The sequence below is a fragment of the Gopherus flavomarginatus genome, chromosome 2 (genome assembly GCF_025201925.1).
Source record: "Gopherus flavomarginatus isolate rGopFla2 chromosome 2, rGopFla2.mat.asm, whole genome shotgun sequence".
Lineage (NCBI taxonomy): Eukaryota > Metazoa > Chordata > Testudines > Testudinidae > Gopherus > Gopherus flavomarginatus.
The window spans coordinates 98,524,557-98,539,855 of record NC_066618.1 but is presented as its reverse complement, the minus strand read 5'-3'; the positions used below and the strand labels follow the sequence as shown (position 1 = coordinate 98,539,855).

The 15,299-nt window shown below is 43.4% G+C and overlaps 1 protein-coding gene across 4 annotated transcripts in view; it reads left to right on the top strand.

Annotated features, from left to right (window-relative positions):
- The window catches only part of EGFR (epidermal growth factor receptor), a 217,374-nt gene that overhangs the window by 148,836 nt on the left and 53,239 nt on the right, over positions 1 to 15,299 (top strand). For 3 of the 4 annotated variants that reach the window (XM_050937671.1, XM_050937669.1, XM_050937668.1), the window contains exons 5-7: positions 3,095 to 3,163; positions 13,633 to 13,751; positions 15,098 to 15,239. In XM_050937671.1, the coding sequence (XP_050793628.1) occupies positions 3,095 to 3,163; positions 13,633 to 13,751; positions 15,098 to 15,239 (330 nt within the window). The remainder of the gene's footprint in view (positions 1 to 3,094; positions 3,164 to 13,632; positions 13,752 to 15,097; positions 15,240 to 15,299) is intronic. The other variant, XM_050937670.1, reaches the window with a different exon arrangement.

The window sequence follows — 15,299 nt, the reverse complement described above, 5'->3', positions numbered from 1 at the left end:
TTCCATTCTGTCCAGTTCTAGATGCAGATTGTAGATACACATGCTCTTCAAGTTAGGGCTCTAATTCTGACTACCTACACATCTACGGTATCAATAGCAAACACTAACTGGCAAGTTCTTAGTTTCGTTTATTTTATATAAGCAATTTTAAAAAGATGGAATCCTGATTTTTCCTTCAGAAAATCAGCTTTGTTAATTCAGCATTATATGCAGCGTTCTTAACTGAGATAATAGTCCAATAACATATACATGTGGCTGAAAAGTTTCAGCTGAAAAGGTTGAGCTACTTCTGAGAACAAGATTAGGAGAAAATAAGTAATTTTGCTTGTATTAAAATAATTATTTCAACCATTTTGTTGAGAAACTCCATACTCTGGAGTAGGCATTTGAAATTTGTCAGGGGGTTGGGGGTTGCCCTGATGTCAGGAATGTGCCTTTTGCCATCCATCTGAACATTCATCCAAATTTAGCCAAGTTATTTATAAACCTCTGAAAAATCACAGTTCACATATGCTCAGAAGAGGCTTAATATAGTATGACAGCCATATTATCTGTACTGGACATGCTCCATCTCCTTACGACTCCTGTGTGCCAACCAGACTTTGCATGTGCCATCCCCTAAAGTAACTGAGCCCTGGTCTGCAGTACAAACTTATGCGAGGATAACTATGTTTCTCCAGGGTGTAGAAAATCCGTACCCCTGAGTGACACAGTAATATCGACCAAATTCCTGGTGTAGACAGTGCTGAGAGGGCTTCTCCTGTCAACACAGCTACGAGTTCTCAGTGAGGTGCAGTACTTACGGTGACAGGACCGGCATGCTGTCTGGAGTGGCTCACAAGTGTGAGTGCCTGTCTCGGGGCAGACTGTCAGAAAACAAGGGCAGACACCCCAGACTGGTGGTATATTCTATTATTAGATTTCACCAAGCCAATAACAAGCGTGAACTGCTGGATCACTATGCCAGTCTTACATGGAGTCACAGACAGTCCCCTTAGCCTCTCAAGCCTAGCTTGTCACCCAGACAAACTGAACTTAGTGATGGTCACATAAACCAAAAATCACACCCTGTCAAGTTTCTCCCAGTTCCAAATGACCAGTCACTTACTCCCAGATCAGTTGGTACTCGGAATCTTACACCAAAGACCTCGCTGGCAGCCAATTCTATAGTAAATTAACTATAGGTTTATTAGCTAAGAAAAAAGAATGAATTATTGAGAGGTTAAAGCAGGTAAAATATTATAACAGGTGAGTCAAAGTTTGCAAATCCAAAATGATAGCAGAGATGTAGTAATCTGCTGGTTTCCCAAAAGTCTTTTCCAGGGCTACCCAGAATAATTCTGGAGGTCTCCGTCTATTCATTCAAGTATTCTGCCCTGTTAGAATCCAAGTAGTCTAGAGATAAAGGATCTTCCTTTGAATCAGTACTGGTAGCTTCTTTTCACAGACAACAATCTGACAAGTATCTGAACCCACACAATGGTCAGTTGCTTTGAATTTAGCACTCTCCTCCATTTGCATTTGATGAGTTATTTAGTTAAATGCCTGCCGTTACATTGTAATAGGAATAGATAAGTGAAAACTATACAAATAACATTCCATTAGTTTTCATGAAATTCTAACACCTGACTACACTCTTATATTAACACACCCTTTGATCTAGGGTTATTTAATTATCAGGCATGCTTAATGTAATGCAATAGTGAACAACATGATATAGATAGGCTAAAGCAATACAATTAACATCTCCTTTGATCTCTGTTAACACACATGTGAATTGGCCTAAATATATACTAATACATTTAACTGCTTTGATATTCACACACAAATGAATTGGCCTATGTCTCTGACCTGAGCTAGTCTGTCAGTGTCATAGGGAGAAAGTCTCCTGTCCATAGGTAACTTCTTCACTAAGCACTACAACACTGTAAGTGTAGATGAGTCCTGAGTATTCTCCAGCCCAGAGCTTCAGGGGCTAAGCAGAAGTTTCCTTGCAAGTGCTTCTCCTAGGTCCTGTGAGCCACTATGATGCCTAGCACTGGAACCAAGAGCAGGAAGACTCTCTCTCTCTCTCCTGTGCCCTCAGTGCCTCCCCTGCTAGAACCTAGGCAGTGTGAAGCAGTAAGAGGAAGCAACCTGACTTAAATGTAGAGGGGGAAGAGCAGGAGGTAGTGGAGCAGGGGGGTGAGGAGCAGAAGAGGCACAGATTGGCCCAGGGAGAATAAGAATTGAGGGAGACTGATACAGGAGCTGGCGGGGTGGAGAGGGACAGAAGTTGGAGAGAGTGGATGTGAACAGAAAGGGACAAAGTTGGGGATGGAGCAAAGAAGGACAGAGACAGGCAGGTGGGGACAGGGAAAGAAGGGTTTGTAACCAGCAAATTACACTCCCCTGGAACAGAATCCATCTCAATATTTCTCTGCTGTCAGCAAAATAGTTATGAAATCTACTGGCAAAGTGTCTCTCTCCTCTTTCTCTAGTGGCTGATCTACATAAAGAATAACTGCCTACTTCATTACACCATTAGCTCAGGCAGTAGAGGTATGTGCTGTGGATTGAATATCCCAGCCCTGCCAATGACCTATGCTGGGGTCACTCTGATTCCATATGATAGAATTTCTGTTTTTTCAATTTGCTTCTTTAAAAACATCGGGAATCACATACAAGAAGAGTATGTTAGAAGAAAGTTACGGTGGTAAAGTCAAACAATCAAACATTAAGAAATGCCAGACTTAAGATGTTGCTCCATCTCCCTCATGCTCCACCCTTCCTGCTGCCCCTCCACACATATATGCGTATATATTAAGATGCAGTTAATTACAGGATCATATACTGTTTTTTCCACAGGACCCCTGCCTCATTCAGTACACAGCATGGATAGTGCTTACTGAATGGGTATCTATTTCATGTTTATTTTATCCTCATTATTCAGTGTGTGGCACAGAAGCTCTCCTGTAGCGCCAGTAACAGGCACATGGGGGATATGTTGTGACTGAAAGACTAAGATTCAGTTCCTGGCAGCCCTGGTGTGTTATCTAACAATTGCATGTTACATCATAAAGGTTTTCCTATCAATGTAACATTTACATTTTAGGTTCCAAGTGTCATGCAAATTGTACAGAAGACCACTGTTGGGGTGCCGGCATAGAGAACTGCCAGACATGTAAGTCCACAGATTAATTTAAAATATCCTTGTCTGAATGCTCTTAGGTATTTGTTTGTTTATTATTCACTGAATAATGTCCCTGTCAAGTCCTGATGTGATAGCCAGTGTTTTATGGAGAACATTATGCTCCCCTCCACTGCTCTGAGGACCCATAAGCCCACCGCACAAATGGGTGGCATGCTCCCCTAGCAACCATCAGGTATCTGAGTGATAATTAATAATGATCCTTGCAGTAGTAACTTCCACTATGTTTTTGCATATGCATGCACTGCTCTTCTTGTATAGCAAACAAAAGGCAAACAAAAGCCATTTGCAGCTCCTCACTGAGTGGCCACATTTGTGGAGAGAAACGGGACCTGGTGAACAGCACAGAAACCCCAAAATAATTTGTATTGGACTGAGATTTCTCCATGAATGCTTGGTCTTTGCATGACACTTTCAGTTTTGGAAGCACTTTTCCTGCCTCCTATAGCTTTTTCCCCAAATATAGGCCTTAGTAATTATAAAGGGATAATGAGGTAGCTGTAATGTGAATTTTTCTCCACTTCTGTTGTTTCAAGTAGAATGACAGTGTTAACATATAAACTCCTTACCTAATATTTTAGGCTGAGAATGGGAATAACTCACCACTACTGTGTTGTTGTTTTTAAAATCCCCTTTTGTAGAATTCCTTCCAACATGAATACCAGATAGTCAGAAAAAGTCACACTCGTATACCCTGCAGGCATGTAAAGCAAGTCCTGAGCACTCTCAGAAAACAAAGTGATGGCCTTTAAAGGGTGCATGCTCCAGGGGATTCACAGCATGGGAGAGGTGTCCTAATTATTTATAGAGCACTTCAGAATCCTTAGGCAGTCCCGCTGCTCATAGGCTGAACACCCTTTACCCTGTAATTTTACGCATTGGATACTTACTATGGGCATCAAGAGAATAACAAACACAAGATGTTTAGAGGCACTTAAAGATCTTGTGAGGATTTTACTTTTCATAGAATCATAGAATATCAGTGTTGGAAGGGACTTCAGGAGGTCATCTAGTCCAATCCCCTACTCAAAGCAGGGCCAATTCCCAACTAAATCATCCCAGCAAGGGCTTTGTCAAGCCTGACTTTAAAAACCTCTAAGGAAGGAAATTCCACCACCTCTCTAGGTAACCCATTCCAGTGCTTCACCACCCTCCTAGTGAAAAAGTTTTTCTTAATATCCAAACTAAACCTCCCCCACTGCAACTTTAGACCATTACTCCTTGTTCTGTCATCTGCTACCACTGAGAACAGTCTAGATTCATCCTCTTTGGAACCCCCTTTCAGGTAGTTGAAAGCAGCTATCAAATCCCCTCTCATTCTTCTCTTCTGCAGACTAAATTCCTAGTTCCCTCAGTCTCTCCCCATAAGTCATGTGCTCCAGCCCCCTAATCAATTTTGTTGCCCTCCGTTGGACTCTTTCTAATTTTTCCAAATCCTTTTTGTAGTGTGTCCCAAAACTGGACAAAGTAATCCAGATGAGGCCTCACCAATGTTGAATAGAGGGGAATGATCACATCCCTCGATCTGCTGGTAATGCCCCTACTTATACAGCCCAAAATGCTGTTAGCCTTCTTGGCAACAAGGGCACACTGTTGACTCATATCCAGCTTCTCGTCCACTGTAACCCCTAGTTTCTTATTCCTGCATTCTTTATTACTTCATCACACAAATGGGGGGACACTGCCACGGTAGCCCAGAAGGGGTGTGGGAGGAGGGAAGCAACGGGTGGGGTTGTTGCAGGGGCACCCTCTAGAATGGCATGCAGCTCATCATTTCCGTGGGATCTCTGGGGCTCTGACTTGGAGCGGCTGTGTTCTCTGGTTCTCTAGTAGACTTTCCCCATATTCTAGGCAGGACTGTCTCTATTTTTAGACAAAACATAAAGAAGGGAATGATCCGAGGAGTCATTCCCATTTTTGTCCATGCGCCCCCGGCTGACCTCAGCGAGGCCAGCCAGAAGTACCCATGACAGCAGCAGATGGTACAAAATGATTGATAACCGTCATCGCCACTTTCCAATTGCAAACCGTACAAAATGATTGATAACGGTCATCTCATTGCCAATTTACAATGGCAGACGGTGCAATAGGGATGGTAACCATCTCTGCTACCTTGCAAAGGCAAATGAATGCTGCTGTGTAGCACTGCAGTACCGCCTCTGTCAGCAGCATCCAGTATGCATACGGTGACAGTGACAAAAGGCAAAACAGGCTCCATGGTTGCCATGCTATGGCGTCTGCCAGGGCACTCCAGGGAAAAAGGGCGCGAAATGATGGTCTGCTGTTGCTTTCACGGAGGAAGGACTGACTGATGACATTTACTCAGAATCACCCATGACACTGTTTTTGCATCATCATGCACGGGAATCTCAACTCAGAATTCCAGTGGGCGGGGGAGACTGCGGGAACTATGGGAGAGCTACGGGAGAGCTACCCACAGTGCAACGCTCCAGAAATCAACGCTAGCCTTGGTATATGGACGCACACCACTGAATTAATGTGCTTAGTGTGGCTGCATGCACTAGACTTTATACAATCTGTTTTACAAAACCGGTTTACGTAAAATCGGAATAATCCCGTAGTGTAGACATACCCATAGGCTCATCCCAGATTCTGGAACAAGCTCAAATACTCAATTCATGGACTATGTACATAAGCTATACTAAAGACAAACCCACAGTAACCGTCTCCAGTTTGTGAGGGACCTCATGGAGCCAGTCTCTAGGAAACAGATAAATTCATGGAGGTTAAGTCCATTAATGGCTATTAGCCAGGATAGGTAAGGAATGGTGTCCCTAGCCTCTGTTTGTCAGAGGGTGGAGATGGATGGCAGGAGAGAGATCATTACCTGTTAGGTTCACTCCCTCTGGGACACCTGGCATTGGCCACTGTCGGTAGACAGGATACTGGGCTGGATGGACCTTTGGTCTGACCCAGTATGGCCATTCTTATGTTCTCATCTAAATGAACCCAAAGTTATGGAGACAGATATGAGTCAAGGAAGCCAGCAGAGTATCAGAAACCTGGAAAAATCTCTGACTGGATGGGCTCAGGCGTTTGGTCACAAGCTGAGGTGGTTCAAAAGTTTTGGATTATTTTTAAGGAGATTTTTTTTATTGTTTCTTTAAACAATCAAAACACAACAAGAAGCAAATGTTTGGCCACACATTTCTGAAACCCCAAACCATATTCAGGTTTTGGCAGACTAATTTCAACTTTTTAATTTAAAAAGCCACAACAAATTTTGAAGGAAAGCAGACATTGTCCATGATTTGTTCTGCTTTTAAAAAACCCATAGTTTTCAATCCAAAAAAAGTTTTGACGGAAAATGTGTGTCCAACCCTTTTAATGAGCTTTAGTGCCTTTTAGCACTAGATGATGCTGAAAACCAGTGATACCTTGTAAAGGTGACTTGAAAAGAAGTTTTCTTAAAACTGGGTTTGTGCTAAATCAGGGGTTGGCAACCTTTCAGAAGTGGTGTGCCGAGTCTTCATTTATTCACTCTAATTTAAGGTTTTGTGTGCCCGTAATACATTTTAACGTTTTTAGAAGGTCTCTTTCCAGAAATCTATAATATATAACTAAACTATTGTTGTACGTAAAGTAAATAAGGTTTTTAAAATGTTTAAGAAGCTTCATTTAAAATTAAATTAAAATGCAGAGCCCCCCAGACTGGTGGCCAGAACCTGGGCAGTGTGAGTGCCACTGAAAATCAGCTCGTGTGCCGCCTTCGGCACCCGTGTCATAGGTTGCCTACTCCTGTGCTAAATGTTTATTTTTCCCAGGGCCACCTGGGGGAGTGTTGGGGGGGGGGGACAGAAAAGTGGGGCAATTTGCCCTGGGCCCTGAAAGAATATATTCTATAGTATTGCAACTTTTTTTTTATGGAAGGGGCCTGTCATAAACAGATAGTTAAGGGTTAATGTCTCTTTTACCTGTAAAGGGTTAAGAAGCTCAGTAAACCTGGCTGGCACCTGACTAGAGGACCAATAGGGGGACAAGATACTTTCAAATCTTGGTGGAGGGAAGTCTTTTGTTTGTGCTCTTTGTGTTGTTGTTGTTCGCTCTCGGGACTGAGAGGGTATCAAAATCATCTGGACTAGAATAGCGAAAAAAAGTCAATCATTGACTTATGTGGGTTTGCACCACTGCCCTGGGAAGGACAGAACCAGAACTGCTCAACTATGCATCCTTCATGGTGAACTGATTTTCCTTAGATTCAGCGGGGAGGTGACTGTGTTTTTTAAGCAGGAGGATTTGATTTCTAATGCGCTGAGTGGTCACAGTGTACAGCAGGGGTTCTCAATCTTTTTCTTTCTGAGACCTGTCCCAACATGCTATAAAAACTCCACAGCTCACCTGTGGCATAATAGCTGGTTTTCTGCATGTAAAAGCCAGGGCCGGCATTAGGGAGTAGAAAGCAGGACAATTGCCTGGGGCCTCATGCCACAGGGGCCCCCGCAGAGCTACACTGCTCAGGCTTCAGCTTCAGCCTTCAGTGGTGGGGCTCAGGGCCCTGGGCTTCAGCCCCAGGCAGTAGGGCTTTGGCTTTCTGCCCTGGGCCCCAGTGAGTCTAATGCTGGCCCTGCTTGGCAGCCCCCCTGAAACCTGCTTGCCCCACCCCAAGGGGCCTCAGACCCCTGGTTGAGAATGACTGGTGTAGAGCATGGTGTCAACTATAAAGTTCCCAAATGGGCACAGAGTAGTTAAAATATTTTAAAAATTCTTGTAACTCAGAAATAGTCACACTGCAGTTCAATCACAGTTAACACTTAAATCATCAGAGAATGGCACTGTGCTACAGGATAATCAACCAGTACAGGCTTGTTTCTTTCCTCTTTATTTTTTTGTCTTAATTTGTTATTATTTACTTTTTCTTTCTGTTAAACTTTTGCACCTAAGCTTTATTATTTTGTGATCTCATATTTGCAACCAAATACTACATTTTCAAGGAAACATATTATCTCCAAAATACACATAACTAGTGTAGCAGTAACTCCTCCACACAACCAGAAACAGTGGGATAAAAGACACATTGTTATACAACAACAGAGTTTTCATATCATTTTTGTAAGCATCAGCAAGGGTGTAAAACAGCTCATCATTCTGAGAACAACTGACAAAAGCTTCCCACTGGAGGTCTATCACGGCAAATGTTTGTGTTTTGTGCAGTATCTTCCCCATTTTTTCAAGGATGGAAAGAAATATGACATACAAATTTCCCATATATGGGATGCATTTCTGATAGGCCAGATTCATAAAAAGCTCAACAAAATGAGTGTTAATTGCTAAATAAGCCCCATCCTGCAAACACATGTGTACATGCTTAACTTTATGCACCCCTGAGTAACCCCATTGAAGTCAATGAATCTACTACTGTATGATTAAGCACATGCATAAATGTTTGCAGGATCAGGATCTAAATTTCTTAAGCCTAAAGGTTAGTATTACCTCTGGACACCATGTTAACAGTGGACATGATCCTGCAAGTGCTTTGCACATAGAACCATATTTACATCAATGTGTACAGAGTAACTGCAGAATTTGTTCCACAGTATCCAGCATAGGGTGTTTTATGAGCAGCTGTGAAGGATTGAGGAGTGAAGCCATTAGAGCTGGTTGAAAAGTTTTGAAACTGATGAAAAAATGAGGGAGGGGGGGAATATTTGAGTGTGTTTTTTCCCAACCCGCTCTAGAAGCTATGTATATCTGACCTGATACCTGAATAGTGAGCAAGATGCTCAGATTTAAATACATTTGTAGGGCTGGATTTTGCTGTCACTTATGTAGATTTAAATCAGAAATACTTCCACTGAAGTCAGTGGAATTATGCTAGTGTAAAGCTGGTATGAGAGAAGAATAAGGACCTATAGCATTTCCCTGAACGCAGACTACACATATTATAAAGCAGTGAAATAAATAAACTATCAAAAGAAACAAAAAGTATTCAAAGTACATTCCCCATCAGTCTTTAGATACTAAAAAGTAAAAATAGCTAGGGAGCAGCTCTGCAGAAAAGGAACCCTGACTTTTTAGCGAGATAAAATGAGGGGGAGGCAGCCTCCAGCTGCTATGATATTCCAGGCAGGACATTAAAGGGTGGGGGGGGGGAGGAGCGCAGCCTCCCGCTGCTATGATAGTCCAGGGAGTACAGAATCTTTTCTTTAGACATGAAATGGGGGGAGGGGACTGATGGAGGTCAGGCTCCAGCTGCTATGAAGAGGACGGTTACCCAGCATTTTGTACCATCTGCCAGGAATGACAGGGAGTCATTCCCATTTTTACCCAGGTGCCCCTGGCCGACCTCACCAAGGCCAGCCAGGAGCACTCACGGGCTGATGATGGTTTTCCACCATTTTGTACCATCTGCCATCAAGAAAGGAAGGGGAGGGGATCCTGCTGTTCAGCGCCAAAGCACTGCGTCTACCAGCAGCATGCAGTAGATATACGGTGACGTTGGAAAATGGCAAGAAACTATTTTTTTCCCTTTTTTTTCACGGAGGGGAGAGGGGTAAATTGACGAGATATACCCTGAACCACCCCGGACAATGTTTTTGACCCTTTAGGCATTGGGAGCTCAGCCAAGAATGCAAATGCTTTTCGGAAACTGCGGGGACTGTGGGATAGCTGGAGTCCTCAGTCTCCCCTCCCTCCCTCCATGAGCGTCCATTTGATTCTTTGGCTTTCTGTTACGCTCGTCACACAGCACTGTGCTGTGGACTCTGTATCATAGCCTGGAGATTTTTTCAAATGCTTTGTCATTTCATCTTCTGTAACGGAGCTCTGATAGAACAGATTTGTCTCCTCATACAGTGATCAGATCCAGTATCTCCCGTACGGTCCATGCTGGAGCTCTTTTTGGATTTGGGACTGCATCGCCACCTGTGCTGATCAGAGCTCCATGCTGGGCAAACAGGAAATGCAATTCAAAAGTTCACGGGACTTTTCCTGTCTACCTGGCCAGTGTATCCGAGTTCAGATTGCTTTCCAGAGCGGTCACAGTGGTACACTGTGGGATACCGCCCGGAGGCCAATACTGTCGATTTGTGGCCACACTAACCCTAATCCGACATGGCAATACCGATTTCAGTGCTACTCCTCTCGTCGAGGAGGAATACAGAAACCGGTTTAAAGAGCCCTTTATATCAATATAAAGGGCCTCGTTGTGTGGACGGGTGCAAGGTTAAATCAGTTTAACGCTGCTAAATTCGGTTTAAACATGTAGTGTAGACCAGGCCTGAGTTGTGAAAACTGAAATGCTCAAAATAGCACATGCATGTGAAAAAGTATTTTTCATTTATAAGGCCGGGGGTGGGGGGCTCAGAGGTTTGCTATGTGAAAGGGGTCACCAGTACAAAAGTTTGAGAAGCACTGAATTAACCCCTCTGGAGCCTCGGGGAATGCAGGGGAGGGAGGTCTCCCTTGGTAGCGTTGAGAAGGAGGTAGGTGGTGTAGGATATTGCTCTTTTCATGTAGTCCCTCCCCCATGGCTCTCTTGGCTCTATCACTGTTAATCTAAAGTGGCTAATTTTAATGAAGTACCCTCCCGTGACATGAACTTCCCTATGGCACTGAAATTAAATGTAGACTATAATTTGGCATTTGAGACGTGAAATGGATGGTAGCCCTAAGGGAAAAGATAATAGCTTGGCTTTTTGTGTTAAATAGCTGTCTGCAAGCCTCAAACTGCTGAAAGAGCTTTAGGGTAGGGAAGGCTATGCCTCCCCAAACAGCCTGGGCCTGCCCCCCATCTGACCCCCACCCACTTCCTGCCCCCTGACTGCCCCCCTCAGAATCCCCGACCCATCCTGCTCCTTGTCCCCTGAGCGCCCCCTGAAACTCCCCCAGCCACCACCCTGGGACTCCACACCCCCATGAACCCCCCCTGCTCCCTGTCCCCCCAATCCCTGTTCACCACCCCCCACCAAGTCCTGACAGACCCCTGGAATGCCCACGATCCAACCCCCTGTTCCCCATCCCCTGACCGTCCCCCCGAACCTCTGACCCCACCCTGACCCCGACTGTCCCTGGGACTCCCTGCCCTTTATCCAACCACCCCAGCCCCCTCCCGTGCTGCTTTCCCCCGCCACCCTCCTCTCCCGGAGCCTCAGCACGCCGCATCCAGGAGCGACCCTGGACAGCACTGCAGCGGCTTTATCATGTGGCTCTGAGTGGGAGAAACTCAGGACTCACTTGAGCCATGCCGCTTTAGCTCTGTCCAGGGGGGGCGGGGCTGAGGGGGGAGCCTCCGACATTCTTGTCTGGGCCCCTGCGGGGCCCAGGGCCTGGGACAAATTGTCCCACTTGCCCCTCCCCCGGGGTGGCCCTGGGTCAGGGCCGTCCTTAGGCATAGGCAACATAGGCAGCTGCGTAGGGCACCTGAAAATTTGGGGCACCACTGGGTCTTAGTGTCCACCCTCCTGTTTTCCTATCCCTGTTCTGACCTTTCCTGCAGGCTACCACAGATGGTTGCTCTAGCCTGGTGAGTCTTCCTTGGGAGGGAATCTAGTAGTTAAAAGTGAAAAAACCTCCAGCCTGCCAGACCTTTTAGCACAACATTGAAACTGTTAAAGAGACATTCAAGGGGTAATAAAGCCATTTAACAGGCATTTGCCAACCCCAAGGTATATACTGACAGGTTTCAGAGTGGTAGTCCTGTTAGTCTGTATCAGCAAAAACAAGGATGATTCCTTGTGTCACCTCAAAGACTAACAAATTATTTGGGCATAAGCTTTTGTGGACTAGAACCCATTTCATCAGATGTCCACGAAAGCTTATGCCCAAATAAATTTTTATACTGTCAATTTCTGACTTTACTGACAAAAACAGTTGTGCATTAATGTAATATTTACACAGAACATGTCAGTCTACAGGACCGTAGTTTAAAATTTGCTTTAAAAATATTTCATTAGTGAGCTGGTGAAGATTATAAAATCACATTTCTAAAAAATGCTTGCATAGAGTTTTAGATGCACAATCATCTTTAGCCTTAAATGTGTGGATCTTCACACACAGTTTTTTAAATAAATCCTTCAAAAGACCTCCCTTATCTAAAATGCACATTTTAATTTCTATAGTAAAAAAAAAAAAGTGCTTCCAAGTCTTCCTGTCCTTTCTGTCCATCCCTTCACCACCTCTCCCCCCACTCCCCACTAAAGAGAGCCCTTAAAGGGACAACAGTCCTTCCCTTCCAGTTAGCTGGACAAAGAGTTCCCTTTCTTTACTTCTGACTATCCGACAAACTAGTTTTAAAAGAACCCTCCAGCAAAATCAGTACCTTAGTAAGACAAAATCCTTGTTATACCTAAAATCTTTGGAAACATTTTTTTTTAAAGTTGGTGAAATTTCATAACCATGTCTCTTGTTATGGAGATCACACAAAGTAAATTACTGTTCCCTTTTTCTAAAAGCAATGAACATTGTTATGAACACACTAAACCTCTCTGATTAATTTAAAAGAATGTCTTTGTTTCAGTGAGTTAAATATGTAGTAATCTGGAATGCTGGCTTAAGATTTGAGTACATTTAAAATATAAATTCAACTTAGAAATACTGATGAAGAAAATTTAAAACGGAGAAGAGCTGCATCATGTATTCCATTATATGTAATATTGTATTCAGCAGGACAGCTGACTCACCCTTACTATGAAGTTTTTGCAAATAAATCTCTGACAAACTTCAGGGCATACCAAAAAACCTGTGACTGACATTTTTTATTCCCAAATTTTAGTGCTTTTAATTAGGTACTTTCTTCATGTCCATTCTGCATGAGGGAGAGTGCATGGAAGTCTCTGCGGGGAACTGTGACTCTCCGCCACCATGAGGCAGGCTGGGCATCTCATTATCCTTTGCTGTCAAGTACCTCCTCCCCCTCCCTCACCAGGCTGTGAGCTTGGGCTGCCATCCGGCATAGGGGCACCAGTTTAATAATACTGCGTAGGGCCCCATAAATCCTAAGGACGGCCCTGCCCTGGGTAGCACCAACTGATATTTTATCATCTCAGTAAAACTATTAGATACGAAGGTTAGATTCTACTGTCTGATGCCATTGTAAATTGGGAGTGACTCCACTGATGCCAATGTAGTTATTCCTGATTTAGCAAGGTGCTGAGCACTGGCCCCTTTCCCACAAAGCATGTAAGCCTATCCTTAACGTTGCTTAACTGTGCTTTTCTGGATCAGGGCTAGAGTGTTCAGTGCCTTGCAGAATTGATGCCTTACTGCAGGTTACTGAGAGTTGAATTTGGCTCTAATACATTGGTGAGGAAAAGCTCAGAAACTCCCTTCTGGCCTCTCTATCCCACAAATTTTGCTTAATGAAGAGAGTTGAAATTGGTGTCTCGTGAGAGGCTCTACCTATGTGTTCTTTATCTGGAGTTTTCTTCTTGTCAATCTTGGTTTAGCAAATATGCATTTTAATTTGTTTTTTTTCTGTCTTTCAGTAACAAAAGTCATCTGTGCCCAGCAGTGTTCAGGCCGATGCAGAGGAAGAGTGCCCAGTGACTGTTGTCATAACCAGTGTGCCGCTGGGTGTACAGGGCCTCGCGAGAGTGACTGCCTGGTAATACTACAGCAACATGTTTAAAGTTCAACAGCAGCAGCTAAGCTTTGGGCTGAATGCACTGTAATTTTTTTTTAATCTTAGGACCCTTGAAAGTGATACAATCACAAAATATCTTTTTAAAATATGTACGGGACAGATTCTCCACCAGTGTAAATCAGTATAGCTCCAGTTCAGTGAAGCTATGCCAGTCTACACCAGCTGATGATCTGGCCCATGTATTTCTTACGCTTGGCAACAACAGCTTAGAATTTTAAAACAAAGAATGTAAAAACTGAAACTTACTTTTCAAAATTTTTAATACCCTTTTTGCATTTCATTTAGTTTAGACCATGAAGATAGATTATGCAATTTCCTTTTTCTGTCTTTCATTTACTAGAACAACTCTGCTACGGTTCACAGTGCTCAGAGGGTTGGAATCCAGAAAAACCTGTTTACATTAGTTGTTAGCTTTTGTTTTTGAAACTGTTGCAATGTTTCCACTGATCTGTTTTGTGAACCTGTCCCCCTTTTAAAACACGTGATTCTATTTAGTTTCCACTTAATTTAGTGTTAAGCCCAATTCAGGCAACTTCTGTGGAAACGGTGCAGTTTACCTTTGTTTGTTTGGATATATTTGTGTGTCCATTAAAGATGTAAACGAATCACATTAATTATGTTCTTATTGATTCATGGAAGGGAATGTTAATTCTCTCTTCTCAAAAAACCTAGGGAAGAACCGAGAGAGGAAGAAAGATTGTCAACTTGAATTAGCTTTGTAAAAATGACTTGCACTTCATAAATGCCCATTAAATTGCTCATCCCCTGTAGCCAAGCCTAATGTCCAGGCCAGTAATTGACTGCAGAGACTTTATTTCATTAATGTTATTAAAAAGTTGCCAGTAAAGAAAACAGCCATTTATCTTGATCTGGTTTCTGATTTCTTAGCTCTGTTGTTGCTATCCAATACATGCAGGTAGAGTCCTGTTTCTAGGTGGAACCCATGGGCACTCCATACAAGTAGAAGGGTCCACGTCTCAGGGATCTGGTCCAGTGTTGGAGCCTGAGTTTGTGAGGACTTTGTAATGTAGAAGTTATTTGCATGAGTCCATGAAGATTAAGAACCCTCACACTCTATTTTTGTAAATGTCACCCAAGATTGCTCTTCGCCCTTGGACTCTTTTACCTGAATAGCACAAGAGCCCAATCCTGAAAAGTTCTCTGTGCCTCAGTTAGTGCTAAGAACCTGCTAGATCTGGCAGTAGCAGCCTTATAAAACAGGAATTATACATTTATTGTATCTTCCTTTTTGCTGTAAAAATAAATAGTCATTTACTTTGCACCATTGTCACATTGTTCAATGGCAGGCATGCCGCAAGTTTCGCGATGAAGCAATGTGCAAGGATACTTGTCCACCGTTAGTGCTGTACAACCCGACCACCTATCAGATGGATGTCAACCCAGATGGAAAATACAGCTTTGGAGCCACTTGCGTGAAAGAATGTCCACGTAAGCTCACTTAAGCCTGCAATCTGGTCAGACTAGGGAAAATAGAGGGTCAAGGAAGCA